The 25,106-nt window shown below is 38.4% G+C and overlaps 2 protein-coding genes across 3 annotated transcripts in view; both read left to right on the top strand.

The window, feature by feature from the left end:
• Positions 1-1,422, top strand: part of LOC139717748 (uncharacterized) — a 29,285-nt gene extending 27,863 nt beyond the window's left edge. Inside the window, exon 7 of one of the 2 annotated variants that reach the window (XM_071629253.1) lies at positions 1,362-1,422. The gene's annotated coding sequence lies outside the window, so the exon portion shown is untranslated. The remainder of the gene's footprint in view (positions 1-1,361) is intronic. The other variant, XM_071629254.1, reaches the window with a different exon arrangement.
• LOC139717723 (microtubule-actin cross-linking factor 1-like) lies at positions 1,356-25,094 on the top strand. The gene is made up of 13 exons (XM_071629224.1): positions 1,356-1,586; positions 2,156-2,302; positions 2,741-2,965; positions 3,533-3,679; positions 4,113-4,337; positions 4,949-5,071; positions 5,506-5,730; positions 6,318-6,464; positions 6,888-7,112; positions 22,091-22,321; positions 22,928-23,008; positions 23,895-24,464; positions 25,074-25,094. Exons 1-13 carry the CDS (start codon positions 1,356-1,358, stop codon positions 25,092-25,094), a joined length of 2,598 nt encoding a protein of 865 aa, XP_071485325.1.
• Positions 25,095-25,106: the final 12 nt, after the last annotated feature.

Here is a 25,106-nt window from a genome sequence, read left to right as displayed (position 1 = left end):
ACACATGGTTACTTTTCCCCTTCTTCAATGCCAACTTCACGTTAATTGCATACGTTACAGCGGAAAAAAAAAAAAAAAAACAAGCGCAAGGAGCACATGCAGAAAGACGGTTCATAAGCAAGAAGGGGCCTATCAATGAATAAAAAAACAGCAAGCTACTCCAAGTTACTATTTATCAAAACTAGATATATCGCTACGGCGACTGATATGCCTCCGCCATAATGCATGGTTCTCCTAATAGGTCTATAGTACAATGTCTTGACAATGTGTGATGACAGTTTCAAACAATTGGCAAAATATTAAAATGACAGGTTTGACACAAATGTGCTGAATGTTCACTTTCCTAGAACTAGGTTCAATTGGATGAATGATTAAAATGTCAGAGTGCAGGTATTTGGGGAACTGATGATTTTTACTTGACTTTTGACCCTTTTATAAGTTTATGCATTGAGTAAGTTTTCAAGGTATTGAGAAAAAGTATAATTTCAGTATCAAATGGGAAAATAGCATTATCTAAACCTGGCCTTTGACCTTTGACCTCACAGTTCCAAAGAGAATCACTGTTAGGTTGAACATGCATAAATATGTAAGTTTCATGATGATACCTATAAGTGAGTTACTTTTGAGATATGGAGGAAAAAGTGCAATTCAGCACTTTCACTTGACCTTTGACCTTTTGACCTTTGACCTCTTGGCAAGAAACTTCCCACAGAATATATATTGGGTAATAGTACATGTATACATCAAATTAAAAAAAAACAAAAAACCTTCATTCATTGCATAAATATAAGGAAAGTAGTGATATTTTGAGGAGTTGACCTTGACCTTTGACCCCTGACCTTTGACCCATGACCCCCAACTTCCCTAGATAATCACTGCCCATCGGTACAAGCATATATACTAAGTTCCATGAAGATACCTTGAACCATTTGCGAGATATGGAGAAAAACATGAAATTTCAAATTTTTTTTTCACAAAATAATCTGTGACCTTTGACCTTTGACCCTGTGACCCTAAAATCCACACAAAGTATTATCCCCCAAGGATATACCCTCATACCAAGTTTGATGTAAAACCACCACACGGTTCTTGAGATATCGACAAAAACAAAACGGGACGGACGGACGTACGGACGTACGGACGTACGGACGGACGGACGTACGGACGGACGGACGGACGGACGGACGGACGGACGACCCGAAAACATAATGCCTCCGGCCACTTCGTTGCGGAGGCATAAAAAATATCATTATCATCTCAAGCGGAAAGCACAAAGTTACAGGCTAAGGATGAAGGCGGTATTAGGTAAGCAATGCTCGAAACAAAAGGTTTTATTTTTCTGCATGTTTTGTGTGATGCAGCTGATGCACGAGGACATTGAAGCTCACCAGCAGCCGATCCTGCACTGTGTAGAAGAAATCGAACAACTCATCAAGACTTGGGGAGACAGGATCGGGCCCGGTAAAAGCAAGCAGGTGCAGGACGGGCTGTCCGAGCTGCGAGGGCGCTATGACACTGTAGTAATGCAGTCATCAAACCGCCAGAAAACACTCACACGAGCCTTTGAGGAATTGGAGAAGGTTGAGGTAGAAAATGCATCACATATCTAACGTTTGATAGCATGTCGTAACTTTACAGTGTGAAACTGTGCATGATTGTAATAACATTTCTGAATAAGTAGAATTCTTACACGTGGCTGAGGACAGAACGACGTAATAGTGTAGACAACTACCTTAAGTCTCTGTTCGACAACACATCATTTTGAAGAATCGATAAGTCTTTATCAAAATAGGCTTATGGAGTCGTTTCCCTGCCCCCAAAATGTATAGAAGTGATTGATCGGTGATGAGGTGTTAGTAGTATAGCCCGCAAAGTACCGGTTCTTTACAAAATGGAGGTAGTGGTGTTTTAATGCCGTTTTTGATACATTGTATGTAATCCATAATAAATTGGTGTTTATTTCCAGCCTAGTTTTAAAGCTAGACAATACAATATTGGGGATTTTCGATTTTGAAAGCATGATAGTAAATTCAAAGTTTCCCTTTAATTGTTTATTTCGAACCGTATTGGTGTTATATTTTCTATACTTGCCATACTTGTTGGTTCAAAGCACTGTCACTATAATTTTCATTCCAATCGTGCTAATCTGTTGCAGACGGTTCTTGAAAAGGAACTCCGGGAGAAAAGCACTAAGCTCCAAAACCTGCAAGACTGGTTGGCCGAGACGGAACAGGTTCTTACATCCGAACAACGTCCCGAAAAGACAAGCGATCTGGTCAAGCAGCAGCTCAAGAAACACCAGGTTTGGAACATTATGTTGATCGATGTCGACACTAAAAATATTAATATTCATATTTCCGTAAGTAGATTATGCATTCTGCAAAGCAGGGATAATCGTTTATGCAGAATGAAAACTGTCTTTTAAGTAGCAAGACACATGATACACACTTAATCATTTCATCCCTTTTGTAATATCAACTTCACGTTACTTGATTACGTTACAGCGTAAAAAAAAAAACAAGCGCAAGAAGCACATGCAGATAGACTGTTCATAAGCAAGTAGGGGCCTATCAATGAATCAAAATAAAACAGCGAACTACTCCAAGTTACTATATATCAAACTATATCATTATCATCTCAAGCGAAAAGCACAAAGTTACAGGCTAAGGATGAAGGCGGTATTAGGTGAGCAATGCGCGAAACAAAAGGTTAATTTGTCTGCATGTTCTGTTTGATGCAGCTGATGCACGAGGACATTGAAGCTCACCAGCAGCCGATCCTGCACTGTGTAGAAGACATCGAACAACTCATCAAGACTTGGGGAGACAGGATCGGGCCCGGTAAAAGCAAGCAGCTGCAGGACGGGCTGTCCGAGCTGCGAGGGCGCTATGACACTGTAGTAATGCAGTCATCAAACCGCCAGAAGACACTCACACGAGCAATGGGGGAATTGGAGAAGCTTGAGGTAGAAAATGCATCATATATCTAACGTTTGATAACATGTCGTAACTTTACAGTGTGTAACTGTGCATTATTGTAATAACATTTCTGAATAAGTAGAATTCTTACACGTGGCTGAGGACAGAACGACGTAATAGTGTAGACAACTACCTTAAATCTCTGTTCGACTACACATAGTTTTGAAGATTTGATAAGTCTTTATCATAACAGGCTCATGTAGTCGTTTCCCTGCCCCCAAAATGTGTAGAAGTGATTGATCGGTGATGAGGTGTTAGTAGTATAGCCCGTTCAGTGATTGTATCCTTTAAAATGGAGGAAGTGGTGTTTTCATGCCATTTTTGATGCATTATATGTAATTCATAATATTGATGTTTATTTCCAACCTAGCTTTAAAGCAAGACAAAACAATATTGGGGATTTTCGATTTTGAAGGCGTGATAGTAAATTCAAAGTTTCCCTTTTATTGTTTATTTCGAGCCGTTTTGGTGTTATATTTTCTATACTTGCCACACTTGTTGATTCAAAGACCTGTCACTCAAATATACCTTCAAATCGTGCTAATCTGCTGCAGATGGATCTTGAAAAAGAACTCCGGGAGAAAAGCACTAAGCTCCAAAACCTGCAAGACTGGTTGGCCGAGGCGGAACAGGTTCTTACATCCAAACAACCTGCCGAAAAGACAAGCGATCAGGTCAAGCAGCAGCTCAACAAACACCAGGTATAAAACACTATGTTTATCGATGTCGACACTATTAAAAGTATTCACATTTTCGATAGTAGGTTACACACTGTGCATATCATTGATAGGCGTTTATGCAGATTGAAAATATCTTTTAAATAACAAAACATATGCAAACTTGAATATTTTTCCATTCTTTAATATCAGCTTCACGTTACTTGTAAACGTATTTACAGTGTTTAAAAGAAAAAACATACGCGCACGAAGCACATGCAGATAGACAGTCCATAAGCAAGTAGGAGCCTATCAATGAATCAATAACAGCAATCTACCTCAAGTTACTATTTATCAAAAAATATCATTATCATCTCAAGCGAAAAGCACAAAGTTACAGGCTAAGGATGAAGGCGCTATTAAGTGAGCAATGCGCAAAACAAAAGGTTAATTTGTCTGCATGTTCTGTTTGATGCAGCTGATGCACGAGGACATTGAAGCTCATCAGCAGCCGATCCTGCAGTGTGTAGAAGGCATGAAACAACTCCTAGAGACTCAGGAAAACAAGATCGGGCCCCGTAAAAGCAAGCTCTTGCGTGACGGGCAGTCCGAGCTGCGAGACCGCTATGAAACTGTAGTGATGCAGTCATCAAACTGCCAGAAGACACTCACACGAGCTATCGAGAAATTGGAGAAGCTTGAGGTAGAAAATGCATCACACTTCTAACGTTTGATAACACGTCGTAACTTTACACTGTGTAACTGTGCATGATTGTAATAACATAATATTATCTGAATAAGTAAAATTCTTACACGTGGTTGAGGACGGAATGACGTAATAGTGAAGACAACTCCCTAAAATCTTTTTTCGACAACACATACAAATTTGTAGTTATGAAGAATCGATAAGTCTTTATCATAATAGGCTCATGGGGTCGTTTCCCAGCCCCAAAAATGTATAGAAGTGATTAATCGGTGATGAGATGTTAGTAGTATAGCCCATTCAGTGATTTTTTTCCCTTTAAAATGGAGGAAGGGGTGTTTTTATGTCGTTTTTTGTACATTGTATGTAATCCATAATGGATGTTTAATACTTCCATCTTAGGTTGAAACGCAAGACAAAACAATATTGAGGATTTTTGTTTTTGAAGGTGTGATAGTAAATTAAAAGTTTCCCTTTTATTGTTTATTTCGAGCCGTTTTGGTGTAATATTTTCTATACTTGCCATACTTGTTGGTTCGAAGCACTGTCACTATAATTTTCATTCCAATCGTGCTAATCTGTTGCAGATGGATCTTGAAATGGAACTGTAGGAGATAAGCACTAAGCTCCAAAACCTGCAAGACTGGTTGGCCGAGACGGAACAGGTTCTTACATCCGAACAACCTCCCGAAAAGACAAGTGATTTGGTCAAGCAACAGCTCAACAAACATCAGGTATGGAACATTTTATTCATCGATGTCGGCACTAAAAATATTCCATATTCATAATCACATTTTCGTCAGTAGATGATACATTCTGCAAAGCAGGGATAATCGTTTAAGCAGAACGTCTTTTAAGTAGCAAAACACATATACACTTGGTTACTTTTCCCTTTTTTCATGTCAGCTTCTGGTTAATTGCATACGTTACAGTGGAAAAAAAAAAACAAGCGCACGAAGCACATGCAGATAGATGGTTCATAAGCAAGTAGGGGCCCATCAATGAATCACAATAAAACAGCGAACTCCTTCAAGTTACTATTTATCAAAAAATATCATTATCATCTCAAGCGGAAAGCACAAAGTTACAGGCTAAGGATGAAGGCGGTATTAGGTGAGCAATGCGCAAAACAAAAGGTTAATTTGTCGGCATGTTCTGTTTGATGCAGCTGATGCACGAGGACATTGAAGCTCATCAGCAGCCGATCCTGCAGTGTGTAGAAGACATCGAACAGCTCCTCAAGACATGGGGAGACAGGATCGGGCCCGGTAAAAACAAGCAGCTACAGGACGGGCTGCCCGAGCTGCGAGGGCGCTATGAAACTGTAGTGATGCAGTCATCAAACCGCCAGAAGACACTCACACGAGCTATCGAGAAATTGGAGAAGCTTGAGGTAGAAAATGCATCACACTTCTAACGTTTGATAACACGTCGTAACTTTACACTGTGTAACTGTGCATGATTGTAATAACATAATATTATCTGAATAAGTAAAATTCTTACAGGTGGCTGAGGACGGAATGACGTAATAGTGAAGACAACTCCCTAAAATCTTTTTTCGACAACACATACAAATTTGTAGTTATGAAGAATCGATAAGTCTTTATCATAATAGGCTCATGGGGTCGTTTCCCAGCCCCAAAAATGTATAGAAGTGATTAATCGGTGATGAGATGTTAGTAGTATAGCCCATTCAGTGATTTTTTTCCCTTTAAAATGGAGGAAGGGGTGTTTTTATGTCGTTTTTTGTGCATTGTATGTAATCCATAATGGATGTTTAATACTTCCATATTAGGTTGAAACGCAAGACAAAACAATATTGAGGATTTTTGTTTTTGAAGGTGTGATAGTAAATTAAAAGTTTCCCTTTTATTGTTTATTTCGAGCCGTTTTGGTGTAATATTTTCTATACTTGCCATACTTGTTGGTTCGAAGCACTGTCACTATAATTTTCATTCCAATCGTGCTAATCTGTTGCAGATGGATCTGGAAATGGAACTGCAGGAGATAAGCACTAAGCTCCAAAACCTGCAAGACTGGTTGGCCGAGACGGAACAGGTTCTTACATCCGAACAACCTCCCGAAAAGACAAGTGATTTGGTCAAGCAACAGCTCAACAAACACCATGTATGGAAAATTATGTTCATCGATTTCAACACTAAAAATATTAATATTCACATTTTCGTCAGTATATTTTGCAAAGCAGGAATAATCGTTTAAGCAGAATGTCTTTTTAGTAGCTAAACACATATACACTTGGTTACTTTTCCCTTCTTTAATGTCAGCTTCAGGTTAATTGCATACGTTACAGTGGGAAAGAAAACAAGTGCACGAAGCACATGCAGATAGATGGTTCATAAGCAAGTATATAGGGGCCTATCAATGAATCAAAATAAAACAGCAAACTACTGCAAGTTACTATTTATCAACAAGTGTTATTATCATCTCAAGCGGAAAGCACAAATTTACAGGCTAAGGTTGAAGGCGGTATTAGGTAAGCAATGCTCGAAACAAAAGGTTTTATTTGTCTGCATGTTTTGTTTGATGCAGATGCTGCATGAGGACATTGGAGCTCACCAGCAGCAGATCCTGCAGTGTGTAGAAGACATCGAACAACTCATCAAGACTTGGGGAGACAGGATCGGGCCCGGTAAAAGCAAGCAGCTGCAGGACGGGCTGTCCGAGCTGCGAGGGCGCTATGACACTGTAGTGATGCAGTCATCAAACCGTCAGAAGACACTCACACGAGCCATCGAGGAATTGGAGAAGCTTGAGGTAGAAAATCCATCACACATCTATCGTTTGATAACACGTCGTAACTTTACACTGTGTAACTATGCATGATTGTAATAACATTTCTGAATAAATCAAATTCTTACACGTGACTGAGGACAGCACAACGTAATAGTGAAGACAACTACCTTAAATCCCTCTTTGCAGGGTTGGAGCTAGATATATCAATTGTACAGACTGTAGACCAGATCAAAACGTTCCCACCCATTGTCTACTGGTGAAGAAAGATCAGGTCTGGCACAGTGAGCAGGATTTTCTTCTTTTTATAATCTTTTTTTTAATACAGGAGTATTGTCGTTGAACTGCTACCGCGGGCGTTCAGTATACGTTTGTCGGTAAAATGACGGAACATACATTGTGCTAAACGAGCTTGTGTGATGCATCTTTTGAATCGAATATAAGTTTATTCTTATAAAGACGACTGATAACAACCATGTTCTTGGAACCCTTTAGTTTTCTTCTCGTACAAGCAGTGCTACTGTCAGTATCAGTCTGGCAGAAAAAGCACAACTACAGTATCTATATATTATGGAAGAAGGCCTCTTTAAGGTAGCTATTGGATGGATGTTATCTCTCAAGGGAACAAAAGTAACTTCATGTTTTTCAAGGTTGTTGAAAACCCAGGTCCTCCATGAAAAGATCCATATCCTAATTCTTGGGCTGAAATTCAAATGAAACGTGGATATTCAAAAACTATACTTGATAAAGCATATAATGAGAGGCAAAATGGCGACCATTTACGTCTGATATGAAGTGGAATCTTCTGTATGCATTAGCATGGTTTCTAATGAGTATTCATTATTCTTTAGTTCTTATAATCCACTGTCCCTTAAAGCTAGAGGCATGTTTGCTTAGAGTGTCATTTCTATGATTTGAATCACACCTGGTGAGATATATCATAAGTCAGACAGACACGGGAGCGTGGCGTCGTCCAGTTATGAATAAATTGAAATGCATCATACTTGGTGGTTATCACTGGCGGCATGTTATCCACGTATATTCAAAACAAAAATAAAAAGGAACATGAAGGGGTGAACCCCTTATTTCGCAGATTGCATTGGCCGAGGCAATTTCAGAGTTCAAACTGTCTTGGAAGTTGACTAAGTTGCATTCTTATAACAGATGTAGAAGGATCAAATATAGGTAGATGTGTGCCACACGTCTTTTTTTCATTTCTTCTCCCTTACTGCTATTCTAACATCGTTACTTAAGTTTATCATGATAAGGCGCTGTCAGAGTGGCAAGAGATCGAGAAGTTTGGCGAGTACAGCAATATAAAATGAAATATCCCTAGCTGTAGTGGGAAGTTTCGCGGAAAGTTTGTAGTCACACGCACTTGAAAAACTTCAAGATCTTAAAGATTGCGATCTTAAACTTTTCGATAATTTGCCAATTTAGCCGCGCCTTTTGAGATCTTGGAGATCGCGATCTTAAACTTCTTGATCCTTTGCCAGTGCTATTCTACAAGCTTAACTTTCCAGTGGATCCTTCTCAAGTCTTCAATATTATATATATATGTATATATATATATATATATATATATGTATATATATATATAAAGATAGATTGATAGATAGATCATTTTCATCTAACGAACTTACAACATAATTTTTATGCCTCCGCAACGAAGTGGCCGGAGGCATTATGTTTTCGGGTCGTCCGTCCGTCCGTACGTCCGTACGTCCGTACGTCCGTACGTCCGTCCGTACGTCCGTCCGTCCCGTTTTGTTTTTGTCGATATCTCAAGAACCGTGTGGTGGTTCTACATCAAACTTGGTATGAGGGTATATCCTTGGGGGATAATACTGTGTGTGGATTTTAGGGTCACAGGGTCAAAGGTCAAAGGTCACAGGTTATTTTGTGAAAAAAAAATGTGAAATTTCATGTTTTTCTCCATATCTCGCAAATGGTTCAAGGTATCTTCATTGAACTTAGTATATATGCTTGTACCGATGGGCAGTGATTATCTAGGGAAGTTGGGGGTCATGGGTCAAAGGTCAGAGGGGTCAAAGGTCAAGGTCAACTCCTAAAAATATCACTACTTTCCTTAAAATGCAATATGTCTGAAGGTTTTTTTTTTTAAACTTGGTGTATGGCATGTATTACCCAATATATATTTTGGGGGAAGTTTCTTGCCAAAAGGTCAAAGGTCAAAAGGTAAAAGGTCAAGTGAAAGTGCTAAATAGCACTTTTTCCTCCATATCTCGAAAGTAACTCAAGGTATCATCATGAAACTTACATATTTATGCATGTTCAACCTAACAGTGATTCTCTTTGGAACTGTGAGGTCAAAGGTCAAAGGCCAGGTTTAGATAATGCTATTTTCCCATTTGATACTGAAATTATACTTTTTCTCAATACCTTGAAAATTACTCAATACATAAACTTACAAAAGGGTCAAAAGTCAAGTAAAAATCATAAGTTCCCCCAAATACCTGCACTCTGACATTTTAATCATTCATCCAATTGAACCTAGTTCTAGGAAAGTGAACATTCAGCACATTTGTGGCAAACCTGTCATTTTAATATTTTGCCAATTGTGTGAAACTGTCATCACACATTGTCAAGACATTGTACTATAGACCTATTAGGAGAACCATGCATTATGGCGGAGGCATATCAGTAGCCGTAGCGATATATCTAGTTGTTTTATGTATTCATTGGGGCATCGGTAACGTTTGTTGTGACATTAAAGGTATTGTTCGTCGACTTTCAAGAAAAGTAAAATGCTTCAAGAGAAAATAGAATAAAACCACCTATCCCATTTCAACCTATAGACGAATGTTTGCTATATATATGCTCTGGTTAACTGGGAAATAGAATTTCCGTACTAATGCTACAGATTTGCATATTGGAACAATACAATAATGGATGTTGCATATGAACAAAATGGCATTGATCGATGGCATCCCACCCCCCTTAAAAAGTTGAGTCATGATCCGCGTAGAGAGAGTTTTCATCAATTCGTTTTGCGATTATCGATGTACTACAAATATTTTTTTTTCATAGATTTAACAATTTTATGGCAATATTGCATTCCATTTTTTTATTTTGTTGTTTGCTTTTGTTTTTGTTTGTTTTTTTTTTTGCCCTAGCGCAATCAATTTTGGTTAAGAATCGGAACCTAACTTGAATTCTTTTTTTAAAAATCCAAAAGGACCTTTTTAGAGGATTTGAAAATAGAACATTTCACTAGGGTATATAGGTTATTGAATGAATGCATGCACATAAAACTCATGAAGCCTACATATAATTTGCATACCAATTACGATATTTGCATATATTTTGATACCACTGAGAAGGGATTCTGGTTTTATGTAACCCTTAGAACCTTAAAGTCTGTTATATCTAGTGTTTTTCACTTCCCTCTGAAGAAAAAAAAAATCTTCCAGTGTTAATATATATTTATCTACATATTTCGGTTCAGTGTTGCATAATCATGAAAGAAATATACTATTTGTCACCTGGGAAACGTTTATCCGTCAAGTTGCTTATTCCATTCTATGTACTTAGATTTCAAATCACTTTTTTCCAGCTCGTTTCCAAAAAAAAAAAAAAAAAAAAAAAAAATCTAGAAAATGCGTGTCTGAAACTCACAATTTCTGTGACTGGGCAGCCATTTTGTTTATGCAAATTAGATGGTCAAAATCAGTGAATTTCGCTTGGGAACCGAAGTTTTCGTAACCCTCGAAACCTTAAAGTCTACATATTTAGTGTTTAACTTGACTCTCGAGAAAAAATTTTAATTATTACTCTTCCAGTGTAAACATATATTTATCTGCATATTTCAATACGAATTTGCATAATTATGAATAGAATATACTATTTACCCATTGAGAAAAGTTTATCCCTCAAATTGCTACTTCTGTTCTATGTACAAAATATCAAATCACTTTTTTTTTCCAGCTCGTTTGCAAAGAATTTCTAGAAAATGCGTGTCCGAAACTGACAATTTCTGTGGCTGGGCAGCCATTTTGTTTATGCAAATTAGATGGTCAAGATCGGTGAATTTCGCTAGGGAACCGGAGTTTTCCTAACCCTCAAAACCTTAAAGTTTATATAAATTATTTAGTATTTAATTTGCCTCTCAAGATAAAAAAAAAATGTCACCAGCAGCCAATCCTGCAGTGTGTAGAAGACATCGAACAGCTCCTCCAGACTTGGGGAGACAGGATCGGGCCCGGTAAAAGCAAGCAGCTGCAGGACGGGCTGTCCGAGCTGCGAGGGCGCTATGACACTGTACGGATGCAGTCGTCAACCGAAAATCCTCAATATTGCTTTGTCTCGCTTTTCAAGCTAGGCTGGAAATATTAAACATCCATTATGGATTACATACAATGTTTAAAAAACGGCATAAAAACACCACTTCCTCCATTTTGTGAGGTAAAAATCACTGAATTGGAGAAGCTTGAGGTAGAAAATGCATGCAGCATCACATATCAAACGTTTGAAAACATGTCTTAACTTTAGAGTGTGTAACTGTGCATGATTGTAATAACATTTCTGAATAAGTAAAATTCTTATACGTGGCTGAGGATAGAACTTCGTAATCATATAGACAACTACCTTAAATCTCTGATCGACAACAAATCGTTTTGAAGATTTGATAAGTCTTTATCATAATAGGCTCATGGAGTCGTTTCCCTGCCCCAAAAATGAATAGAAGTGATTGATCGGTGATGAGGTCTTAGTAGTATAGCCTCTTCAGTGATTTTTTTTTCCTTCAAAATGGAGGTAGTTGTGTTTTAATGCCGTTTTTGGTACATTGTATGTAATCCATAATGGATGTTTAATATTTCCAGCCAAGCTTTAAGGACGTTCCTCAGTTAAAGTGAAATCATTGTCATTTTCTTGAAACTTTCCATACCGTAACTTTGACCCATCCGAAGCCCAAATATGTAAATAAAACAATAGGTTCATGTGCTTGTTTTTCTTCTACGGGACTTTGAAGAATATGACTAATCTGCCGTCCTGTACCAAAATGATAGCGTTACAGGATCAAGACCATGATTGGCAACAAAATCTGCAATGACAAATTTAAATCCCCATAATTCTTTCAAAATCCACGTTGTTTTCTCCAAATTTGCAAGAATTGCAGAAAAGGGTACCCAAAATGAGGGAAAGGTTTTAAAGTTAGGGTTTACACTCTCATTCTTGAGCAAGCAGCCCTCACCCGGCAGAAAATACCGAAATCTCTCAAATCCTTCTCATCGACGTTTTCTGTTAGGGGTGAGCAAAAGGACAAGGTTCATAAAACTTATGCTGTTCATTCAAAACCCATGTCAATTCCACGAAACTTTACCAAATTGAAGACAGAGGCTTACTTATTCCAGAAAAACAATCAAACGTGGGGGTTCATGTGCTCGTTTTTGTGCTAGTAGCGTCCCTATGCGACATGTAATCATCGTAAATCCCCAAAATCTGGTCGGGAACCTATGCAGGGATGCCCTGACAGGGTGGGTTCATAAAACTTATGCTGTACATTTAAAACCATGTCAAATTCATGAAAATTGACTAAATTGTAGAAAAAGACTTACTAATACCAGAAAAACAATCAAAATGGGGTTTCATGTTCTCATTTCTGTGCTAACAGCGACCCCACGCGACATATAGTAAGACCCCGTGACATAGAGTCGCATAGATTCGCAATGCACGCGCCGAGGAGCTATTTTACCAGCTAATTTACCAGCTACAGGGGACACATTTCTTCGAAATTCTCGTGCATCTTGCGGAATTGCAACGATACGCTAGAATATTCAGTGATTTTGGCTGCGGATTTTGAATTTAGAATAATGGACACGTTTGAATTTCACATTCAGCCTCAGCAGCATGACCCCGCTCTTCGTGTGTAGTCCCGTCCATTTGTGACCGTGCACCTCAAAACGAACATAAAGTCGCACACACTGATTTTGCGCGAGCACTGAAAATAAGTGAAATGGGTCAACCTAGCCGAACTTGACTTTTTCATATTTTCTGAAAGAGCGGGTCTTCTTTTACATTATGCTAAAATTTGGTATCATAAAACGGGCAGGAAAGTGTGTTTTTTTAGCAGTTTATCTCGAACATTCGTGGTAGAATAGTGTGATTAGGTGTGTCTTTAGAATCCCTTTTTCATTTCTAAAAAACCTTGTCCACACTCTTCACTTTCAACTCTAATAACTTTTGAAAAGATAGTGCTACTGCTTTGAAAGTTGGCATTAATTATGGACAGAATGTGTTAATGAGGCAGTTTAAAGGACAAGTTCACCTTCATAAACATAAGGATTGAGAGAATGTGGCAATATTAGTAGAACACATCATTGAAAGTTTGAGGAAGATCAGACAATCCGTTCAAAAGTTATGAATTTTTGAAGTTTTTGTGCAGTAACCGCTGGATGAGAAGACTACCGCAGTGTATGAATAACTTAGATGTCACATGCGTACAACAATATAAGGAAAATATAAAGAGAATTTCACAAAATTCCATCTTTTGAAAAAAGTACACATTCCCCTGACTCGTTACCGACAGATGTTATGGGTAATATTATTCCCCCTGCCTTTAGAAAGAGGCCAGTCAAGTGCTCTTTTATTATGCGAAAAAAGTGAAAATATGTTGAATTTTCTTTTACATTTTCTTTATACTGTTGTACGCATATGACTCACAAGCTGTAGTAGTCTCCTCATCCAGCGGTTCCAACACAAGAATTTTAAAAATTCATAACTTTTGCATCGATTGTCCAATTTTCCTCAAACTTTCACTGATGTGTTCTACTAATATTGTTGCATTTTCTCAATCCTTATGTTTATGAAGGTGAACTTGTCCTTTAATCTGATTATCCCTTCATTGTTGTTACTCTGGTGGTTTACTTCCTGTTTTTTGTCCCATTCATCGCACAGCCAGCACGGTTTGGTAAAGATTAAGCGCTTGAATAGACACTGTACTTCAGAGCCTCTTTTCTCAGTTCAGACTTTTCCTGAGTTTGTGCTTTCTTTCCAGTATTTAGATAGGTTAGGAGAGTCCATTTGATTTGAGTTATACATCATTTTAAATGTGGTCTTAACTAAAAATTCACGTCTGGCGACTTTTTGTTTGTTTTGAGGTGCAGGGTCACATTCGTTTTTGTTTTTGTGCGCTGTGCCCTGGAATAGTGACATACAGTCAGTGCACCGTGTCTCAGCTTGGCACTGTGCTGTGGAACCAGAACTTCACGTTGGAGACGAGCAGTCTACCCCACCATGCCCCAGCCTGTTCTGTCACAATCCCCTCCCTCAACGAGGAAATCAACTGCGCTTGCTTGTCAAGTAATCAAGGAGCTATTGAACAATGAAGACTACATCAATATGCTCAACAGTGTAGTCAGCAATGCAGTCGACAAGGCCTTCACTAAACTCCACAGCCGTGTTGAAGTGCTTGAAGGTCAAGTCCATGATCTCCAAAATGAATGCGACAACAAGTCACACCAGATCACAGTTCTCAAGAAGGAGATAAGTCAGCAGTCAGACCGAATCCAAAATCTTGTCCAGGGTCAACTCGACCTCGAGCAGTACTCCAGACGTAACTGCATCCGGATCTTCGGTGTCAGAGAAGCAGCAGGGGAAATGCACCGACAACATACTGTGTGACATTGCTCAGAGCAAGCTAGGAATCACCATAAACCCAGCAACAGACATAGACCAGAGCCACCGCACAGGAAGGAAGAAACCTGAATCGGCCTCTCATTCTCCCAGACCAATCATCGTCGAAATGACCTCGTACAAAAAGAAGCATCAAATCCTCACAGCAAGAAGAAAACTGAAAGGAAGCGGTATCTCCATTCATGAAGATCTCACGAAGCACAATGTCGATCTCCTACGCAAAGCAACACACCACCAGAAAGTGAAGAATGCCTGGTCATCAGACGGTCGTATCATAGTCGAAATACCTGCCTCACATGGGAAAACGATCAACAAAGTAATCAGAAGTGAAAGTGATCTGGCCAGATTATGACTTCAACTTCTCAAAGTCCCCCACCTCCATGTATGTATCCTGTAAGTTTTTGTAGTTTTTGTAAGAGACAACGGGCTCAAGATAATCTCTGTTATTTTTGTGCAACCTCTAGTTCCAGTCGCCTAAGGGCATTAGAAGAAGATGAAGATGGTGTATCTGTACTTAGTACTGAAACAGAATATTTCATTCCAAGTGAATTTGCATTTATGATGAATGGTACGTTTTCAGGAATGTTTAGGTGTCTACATTTCAACTGTCGAAGTTTAAAGGGTAACAGTGATAATTTTATATCGTGCATTAATTCCTTGAATTCTGAAATATCTATTATTGCTGTATCTTAAACATGGGCACAGGGAAATGAATCCCCTCAGTTTACATTGCCCCAATATAAATTTCTTAGAAGGGGAAGAAGAGATAAGAGAGGTGGAGGTGTTGGTATGTTTATTAATAGAAAATATAATGTTAAACAGAGAGGTGATTTAGAAGTTTTTGATCAATGTATTGAGTTAAAATTTGCTGAAATTATCAATTTGAAGGATAAAATTGTTATTGGCGTGGTATACAGACCCCCCAATCAATCTCTTCTATCATTTATTACTGGTCTACAGCCAACATTACAGAATATATCTCGAGAAGGTAAACATTGTATCCTACTTGGTGATTTTAATGTTGATTTATTGAGTTCTGACAGTTCCACTCACCAATTCTTGGACTTCATTCTTACCTCTTCATACATTCCTACTATTTTCAAACCAACACGTGTAACAAAACCACTCTGCAACCTTACTTGATAATGTATTCATTAATCGTCCTGAAAAGGAAGTTAAGTCTGGTATATTGATTTCAGATGTGAGTGATCCTTTATCACCCTTTGTCATCTATCACCTTAGCCGTCAGCAGGTGAGCACCGAAAAGGAATCATCCACTTATATCTACAAAAGAATGATACATGAAGAGGGTATAACAAACATTTTTTCATTGCTCCAATCTTATGAGTGGAGCCACTTGGAAAATATTCCCGACATCAGTGAGAAATACTCTGTTTTTATATCTCATTTTATGGCCCTGTACGATGAGTGCTTTCCTATAAAGAAACTTGATAAAAAGAAATATGAGAAAAAACGAACTTGGTTTAACAACCATCTGAAGAAGTTGTGTAAAAGAAATACATTTTGTACCGTAAATACATCAAGAATCCTACAATGTACAGAAAAGAGAAATGTCAAATATAGAAATTTTGTGAATAATGAAATTCTACGTGTTAAGCGGGAATATTATCAGGGAATTTTTGATAGAGTACAAAATGACCAAAAAGGTACATGGAAGTCTTGAATACATCAAAGTCTAAAACTACATGTGCAAGTATTATGAAAGAAGGTGTTCTGATTGAGGATAAAGAAAACATTGTGAACTTATTCAATGATTATTTTAGTAATATTGGTTCTGAGTTGGCTAGAAATATGCCCCCGTGTTCTATGAATAATGATTTTTCAGAGTATTTAAGACCGAGAGTATTACATACTATGTTTTTCAACCCCGTTTCCGAATCTGATTTGATAACAGCTGTATTAAGTATAAAGGATAATAAGAGTTCAGGGTATGACGGCATAGAAACATTTATTGTCAAAAAAATGCATTCATTTAATTGCATCCCCATTATGCCATATTTTCAATACTTCAATTGAAAAAGGTGTTTTCCCAAGTGATATGAAGATCGCAAAAGTTATCCCAATTTTTGAATCTGGGGATAATCGTCTTTGTTCTTACTATAAACCAATTTCTATTTTGTCCATTTTTTCAAAGGTTTTCGAAAAGTTGGTACACAAACAATAATTGATCTCATTCTTGGAAAAAATGCAGTCCTGTATCAAGGGCAATTTGGTTTCAGACAAGGATAAAGCACATTTATGGCCCTTTTAGAATTTGTCAATAATGATACTTTGGCTTTTGAAGAAAAAATATTGTTATTGGATTATTCTTAGATTTATCAAAAGCCTTTGATACTATCGATCACAAAATTCTGATAAGTAAAATGTATCATTATGGAATTAGAGGCAATGTTTTAAACTGGTTTGAAATTTATTTGTTAAACAGAAAACAATATGCGTCTATTGACAATCATACTTCACAACTTCAATATATCAATGTTGGTGTCCCACAAGGATCAGTGTGAGGTCCATTACTATTTTTGCTTTATGTTAATGACCTGGCTTTTGTAAATGATGTTTTAAAGCCCATTATATTTGCTGATGACACAAACATCTTTCGGTCAGGCAAGAATATCCACGATATGAATGTTGTATTCAATGCAGAACTTGAAAAGGTGTATTCCTGGTTTTTATCCATCAAACTCACTATTAATTTTGAAAGAACAAATTATATGATATTTAGACCTCAGCAATTACAGCTAGATACAACCTTGTTTGATTTATTCATTCATGATCAAAAAATGAGTAATGTTAAAAAATAAAGTTTCTTGGTGTCATTATTGACGAACATCTCACATGGAAAGATCAAGTTCAAAATATTTCAGGTAGAATAGCAAAAGCAGTGGGTATTTTAAACAGATTGAAGAGTTTGCTTCCTCTTCGGATTATGTTAAATATTTATAATACCTTGGTTTTGCCACATCTTTCATATTGTACTGTTGTATGGGGAAACTGCTCTAAATATCTTTTGAACAGATTGATTGTTTTACAGAAACGTGCAGTCCGTAAAAGTGTCTCAAACTCTCACTTTTTAGCTCCGACAAACCTTTTGTTTGAGAAATTGAAGGATTTAAAGGTCTGAGATTTGTATACATTGCAGGCAGCATGCTTCATGTACAAATTTTCTAAGGACTTACTGCCTGATGTTTTTAAAGATTATTTTATCTGTAATAACAACGTCAATTTGTATAGAACTAGAAACTCTGATAATTTATATGTACCATTTTACCGTCTTAGCCTGTCAAGAAAGTCAATAAGGTATACAGGCCCAAAAATATGGAACTCAGTTACCCCCAATTTGAAATTATGCTCCACCATTTCATCATTCAAAAAACAGTTTAAATTGCAGTTGATTAATGCGTACCGGTATTGTTCATAGTAACTGTACTGTGTCTGTACAGACAGTGCACTGGCTAATTCTCGGCATTTGTTGTTCTGTGTTCTCCATTCGGGCGCCTGCTCGGTGACCTTCACCTGGCGGGGTGCGCGACGGGGTGCGGCCGCCTCGGGTGGGGGGTGCAGAGTGGTACAGGTTGGAAATCGCGCGCGTGCCTCATGATCGGAGCCTTCTACATTCATTGTACATGTATTACAATTATTCTTTTACACTGTACTCAGTACATGTATCGCAATGGAGGGCTCTGATCCTGCTGGAAGTGGTGCGCCCTCAGTGGCGGGGCGCGGCTCACGATATTGTTTGACATAATTATGTAGACACTGAAGAATCACGTTAAGATTCACGATTGTACAGCTGCACACTATATTCAATGATACTCGGTATTATGATGATATGTATTTTTTTTTTGTCTTTGTCGATTTTTATAGAATATTATATGCTCAAATCATATATATATATATATTTCTTAAATTGCATTCAATGGTAATTCTTGCCCATCTTTTTGTCACACCCTTTTATGGTTGTTTTTGGTATGTCATGGTTCCTTCCTTTTGGATGTGTTTTTTTTTTCTTCTTCTTGTCCCTATTTATTGCAAATCCAGTTCTTTTTTATGCGACTCATGATTTATGTAACAGTGTATAACGACATACAGTTTTAATATTATATATTTGCTTATGGGATCAGCCTCGAAAGGCCAATGGCCTACTGCTGATTTCCTCCACCATTTATTTTGATTGTTATGTCAATCTTGAACACACCTTTTAACTTTTAACTGTGATTATGCACTTATCCAAAATAATTTTGGGTTTGTATATGTATGTGTTAGAACTGATTGATTGTATATTTATATGTTTTTACCTGAATTTGTGGAAATAAACTAAACTGAAACTGAAACCCCAAAATCTGGTTAGGAACCTATCCAGGGTCACCCTAACAGGGTGGGTTCATAAATCTCATGCTGTACATTCAAAACCCGTGTCATTTTCACGAAACTTTACCAAATTGTAGAAGAAGGCTTACTTATTCAAGAAAAACATGAAAAGTGGGGGTTCATGTACTCATTTTTGTGCTAGCAGCGCCCCCATGCAACATATACTATAGTACGACCCCAAAATCTGGTCAGGAACCTACGCATGGACGCCCTGGCAGGGTGGGTTCGTAAATCTCATGCTGTACATTCAGAACCCATGTCATTTTCACGAAACTGCACCAAATTGTAGAAAAAGGCTTACTTATTCCAGAAAAAACTATGAAAAGTGGGGGTTCGTGTGCTCGTTTTTTGTGCTATAGCAGCGCCCCCTTGCGACATATACTATAGTAAGACCCCAAAATCTAGTTAGGACCGTATTCAGGGTCGCCCTAATAGGGTGGGTTAATAAATCTCATGCTGTACATTCAAAACCCATGTCATTTCCACGAAACTGCACAAAATTGTAGAAGAAGGCTTACTTATTCCACAAAAACTATGAAAAGTGGGGGTTCATGTGCTCGCTTTTGTGCTAGCAGCCCCCTAATGCGACATATACCAACGTAAATCCCCCAAATCTGGTCAGGAACCTAAGGGTCGCCCTGACAGGGTGGGTTCATAAATCTCATGCTGTACATTCAAAACCCATGTCAATTTCACGAAACTTCACCAAATTGTAGAAGAAGATTTACTTATTCTAGAAAAACTATGAAAAGTGGAGGTTCATTTGCTCGTTTTTGTGCTAGCAGCCCCCAATGCGACATATACTATAGTAGGCCTACGACCCCAAAATCTGGTTAGGAACCTTTCCAGAGTCACCTTAACAGGGTGGGTTCATAAATCTCATGCTGTACATTCAAAACCCATGTCATTTTCACGAAACTTGGCCAAATTACAAAAAGAAGGTTACTTATTCCAGAAAAATAATTAAAAGTGGGGGTTCATCTGCTCTGTTTTTGTGCTAGCAGCGCCCTCATGCGACATATATCATCGTAAGTCCCCAAAATCTGGTCAGGAACCTATGCAGCGATGCCCTGACAGGATGGGTTCATTAGGCTTATGCTGTTCATTCAAAACCCTTGTCAATTTCACCAAACTTTGCCAAATTATAGACGAAGGCTTACTAATTCCAGAAAAGCAATAAAAAGTGGGGGTTCATGTCCTAATTTTTGTGCTGGCAGCATCCCCAGATGATAAACATCATCTCACCCACCCCAAAATCTGGTTATAAATGTGAATGTCATGCTGTACATTCAAAACCCATGTCATTTTTACGAAACTTTATAAAATTGTAGAAGAAGGGTTACTTAATGTAGAACAATTGTAAAAATGAGGGGTTCATGTGCTCGTTTTAGTACTAGCAGAGCCTCCTTGCGACAGAAATCATCGTAAGACCCCCAAATCTGGTCAGGAACCAATGCAGGGATATACAATTGTACCCTGCTACGATGCATGAATCTCATGCGGTTCACTCGAAACCCCGTTTTCTTAAAAAAAAAAAAACAACACACACACACACACACAAACAAACAGTGATATGGTGGAAAATATTCAGAAAGAAAGGTCCATGTGCGTGTTTGTTATTATTTCCCTTACACAGTCATAATGATATTATGTGGATGCAAGCGTGGAAAACTCCGTATCATTGACATGCACGCTTGTTTGTTTGTTTTACCCACTTGCTGTAAACCATGTAAAGAAAGTGATAATGGAGGAAGAATAATAAATGTAAGGAAATGGCATTAGTCTGACGGTCCTCCAAAGGAAAAACAAATCTTAATACAAGTGACGTTGATTGTAGATTGCATGTGTTGGTTGTGGCAGTGGTTGGTAAAGTGCGTGTTGTGATGTACCTCCCCCCCCCCCCCCCCCCCCCGAAAAAAAAAATAATTCTTTTATTCTCCTTTTGTTACACCAGATTTGGTAATTAAACAAATAATATATGAATGGTGAAAGTGATGAATATTCTTGTTTGATAACACTTTCGTGACCTTGTATTTTGTAACCAAAAATAAAAAAATCCCAATATTTTGTATTACTAGTAATGACAAGTTTAGATCTGATTTATATTAATTTTTAACAGAGATATTCCGATTGTTTTAGCTGCTAGACCTAAAGATAAATATGTGTGTCATATGCTTGTTTTGTTATTGTTGTTGTTGTTGTTGTTTTTAACACCTAGTCCAGTAGACTAGTGAGCCTTAGACCCCGACAGATAGGGCCTCTAGGCCCTTGGTACCTTAGCATCGACTTTACCATGTTGATGACCGGATAGTGAACTTCATGTCACAAAACAGATCTATGGATTGAAAATGGAAACAGCTCTGTTCCACTTCCAAGCTTCGCGATTCCGTCAATCAGTGTTGTGCTATACAATGACCATGTATATGCGGCTCGGACCGCTGAACTTTGCGTAGTATGTACAGATTGTAACGCGTACAGTCAGCACGCGAGCCGAGCGAGGCCGCCCAGCGCGGCTGCCCGGCGCGGCCGCGGTGGGGAGCTGTCAGGTATACTGCCAAGATATCAAAATCGGTATTTTAAAGCATCAAATTGTCTTAAAAATATTTCATACGTCAACATTCTCAGGCGTAGTATGCTAAAAACTAAAATCTTTAGTGTACATGGCGTAAGTAGGATGAGCTGTTCATTGTCTTTCATGATTAAGAAAATATCTTCATAGAAATTTATTTGACAGAGATCTCGAAAAAGAAATCTGTTAAAAAACAATTCTACGAATCTATGAATTCTCTAGAAAAATTCCCTACAGCAGCCATCTTTAATTGAAAGCACTTCAAGCCATGCATTCCAAGTCTTTCAAATACTACTTCAGTTCCCGTTTTTTGTTTTGTTTTGTTTTTGTTTTACTTGTCTGTTGGGTTGTTTTGCTGATATTTGTTTCCTTGCTTTTGTTTTTGCAGGATCTTGTCACACATCTCGGCAACCACAAAAAGACAGTGGATGTCAGTTTGCGTAATGAGCAGTTTGTTGCCGACAACAAAGAGAACTTGCACAACGACAAGCAGGATGAACTGAACCAACAAGTAGCTGGGCTCAAAGAAGACTACAACAAACTTCAAGTCACTGTGCAATACTGGCTGAAAAACGCCCAGGACGAGCTCAACCGCTTGAGACAAAAAATGAATAAACAGGTCAGTTACCATTTTTTTACCTTAGAGTAGTAGGCCCTATGTTAATGATCGTATCTAGCCACACAAACCGACAAACCGAAGAATAACAGAATAGTGGTAATCCAAATCACGGAATACATACCTATGTACAGTATTACTTTGAGGGGAGTACTAGTCTTTCTTCTATGTCAGTCCATTTGGGCAGCCACCCATTTATAATTTCCAGTCTCAGCTTTTCAAAGTTTCCATGACATTGTGATATGCTATAAATCACGCAAATTTCGCTCTGCTCTTTCCATATTTGGGTACTGAGGGGGAGAGGGTAGGGGCAACGAATGTGCGTGTGCTAGAAATATTTTAGCTTTTTAATAGGCGCATACTATGCTGGACAGATTGAACTACATGTACGTGAACCTGATATCACCATTGATCATTTTGTCACTTTTCTTTGCTTTTGCGTACATTATTTTTATGTCGTCATTCAGTATTGATAAATAAGCAGAGCACTGCGCAGTGCAAGTACTGCTTTTACCACTCTATCTGACTTTATTGCCTTTGTTACTACTGTGATAACCACTACAATAATCCATGCCATCATTCAAAATAACTCTATTATTCATCATCCAGGTCGCCGGAATTGGCATAGCACACCTGCTGCTATTCGTAATGAGTATTCCAGCCAGGTTGCAACTTTACAGCGAACATGTTGTAAGTAGGACTACATGTACCTTCTGGGTACGGGTGTACACAGGAAAGGAATCAAAGTTCAGAGCATTTCCCTTGGCGCAACATTTTTACTATTGTCAAGTATTTCGAGGTATTTCAGGGAATCAGACTTCTGCATTGAATCCAGCCATCAAGGCTGCTTTCCAAATGCTCCCAAGTCATTTTACAAATATTGTAGGCCCTATCTGAATAAACATTCATAATAGTTCAAAATATTCACAGTATTATACTAAATGAGTAATACTGAATTTCAAGTCCACGTGAAAAAGGAATGAACCCCCCCCCCCCCCAAAGTTACCCATGAATTGCACCTAGATTCGCGCCTAAAAACAAAACACACAGGTTGATCGAGCTCTGGGTCATTATCAGGTGATATGTCACACGTCATTCGACATCCATTGTAATATCGGGAACAGTAATTATTTGGTTTTTGGCTGACATGGAATCGTCACATGCAATGACATGATGAACTTTGAAATCGAGTATGACTACTTATTTCATTGCAAGGAAAATATTGACACAAATTGAAAGTTTGAAACCTGAGGCACTCCCAAACCTTCATTTCTTGTTCTACAGTGTTGTTGTGGAATGGTACGGGAAAATATATATGTGGTGCGACATCACATTACCCGTAAAATATCGGGTCTCATCAAGGAAGAAAATGTGCCTACGGTATCCATCCTGAAAAAATATAATCAGTATTATTTTGGCATGTATCCAGATTGAAAAAAAAAAATAAAAATCTTTGAGAATGGTGTATGAAATTTCAGAACGCTGGTAAAGCGAGCACAAAGAAAGAAATAAACCTGAATCTGCTGCCTTGGTTTACTGATGCTTAATTTCTGGTTAACATATCCTGTAATTGCAGAGGAGACACAAGCTGATGATTATCCGAATGGCAGTGACCACTGCTGTTCTGATAAGTGCGCTCTGTTTGGCTGCAAGGAGGACCCAGCATCACTTTGAGGCAGGAGCTCGGGGCACTGTCACGTTTGATGCTCCGTGGACCCCCAACGACGGCTTGGTTATTTATTTCAACTTGAGATTCGAGTCAGAGAGGCATCCTTTCTGCACTTTAACCAACCGACATCGAGAAGGATTTAAATCCCTAAGCCAGTATGATCGTTTCAAAATAAGCTACACTCTAACAGACAGCACTGTGCGTGTCACAGTCGAGATATCAGACATATCCGAAGAAGACGCTGACGTTTATATACTTACACTGTCGTCGATCAGTAATGAGTATAGCAGGGCTGTTCTTTTAGAGAAAGAAGTTAAGGTGCATCAACCACGTGGGTCTGCCCAATGCGACGTACACGAGTCCACCGATGGTTATTCCGGTCGTTACGCTGAAGTTTCCTGCCGAGCCGTCGCCGGAACAGGAAGTCCAATGTTGGCTTGTTATCAACATGGAGAGAAAGTCCCCTACAAGGGACAAGTACATAATAACGGCCGTTACGTTTATGGCACATTTTGGATGAAATTAAACAGTAGCCCTATCTACTGCTGTTCTTTCGAGGAAGGTGTGGAAATTAACGAAAGCACATGTCACGACTTTGTTGGGCCTCCTCAAGCACTTACGACGGGCAAGAGTGTTGTTACTTTGTATAGAACGTTGTCCGTTTCAACCACCACACCCATCCAGGATTACCCACTCGAAACGCCTGATTCTGGCTGTGCGTTGCGTGCTCGACCTATGCCTTTTTACACTTTGATGGGGTGTTTGGTGTTCTTAGTGATGTCATAATTATCACTGCTTTCATTAGCGATATACGATGTAGTTGTAGTAAAACCATTCGACAAGTACTATCAGATGTGCATATTGTGATGTGACAGGACTACAACGTTATTTGGATAGTTGTGATTTTTAACAGAATTGTTGGCAGTAGGTTATAAACAATATTAAAGAGCAAATAAAATACATAAACAAGAGTCATTTGGTATGTCGTACATTAGTATCATCAGATCCAAAACACTTTAGATGTTCTTGTTCTTCTGGTGCATTTTCTGTCAGGCTTGTCTCTCTGATTTCTGTTTCATCATTTAGTGTGGGAGATACCCGGCTTGACTATAAATTCGA

This window comes from Diadema antillarum, unplaced genomic scaffold (genome assembly GCF_040938485.1).
Source record: "Diadema antillarum isolate AM-2024a unplaced genomic scaffold, OU_Dant_1.0 scf00000081, whole genome shotgun sequence".
NCBI classification, from domain to species: Eukaryota; Metazoa; Echinodermata; class Echinoidea; order Diadematoida; family Diadematidae; genus Diadema; species Diadema antillarum.
Note: the sequence above shows the minus strand (reverse complement) of the source record. Positions and strands in the feature narration are given on the sequence as shown.

What these genes read in the sequence shown, in the direction of transcription:
- LOC139717723 (XM_071629224.1), top strand. Translation starts at nt 1,356, where the DNA reads ATGCAGCTGATGCACGAGGACATTGAAGCTCACCAGCAGCCGATCCTG. An exon ending in AGGAATTGGAGAAGGTTGAG is followed by an intron (nt 1,587 to 2,155) that starts GTAGAAAATGCA and finishes AATCTGTTGCAG; the next exon opens with ACGGTTCTTGAAAAGGAACT. An exon ending in AGAAATTGGAGAAGCTTGAG is followed by an intron (nt 4,338 to 4,948) that starts GTAGAAAATGCA and finishes ATGGAACTGTAG; the next exon opens with GAGATAAGCACTAAGCTCCA.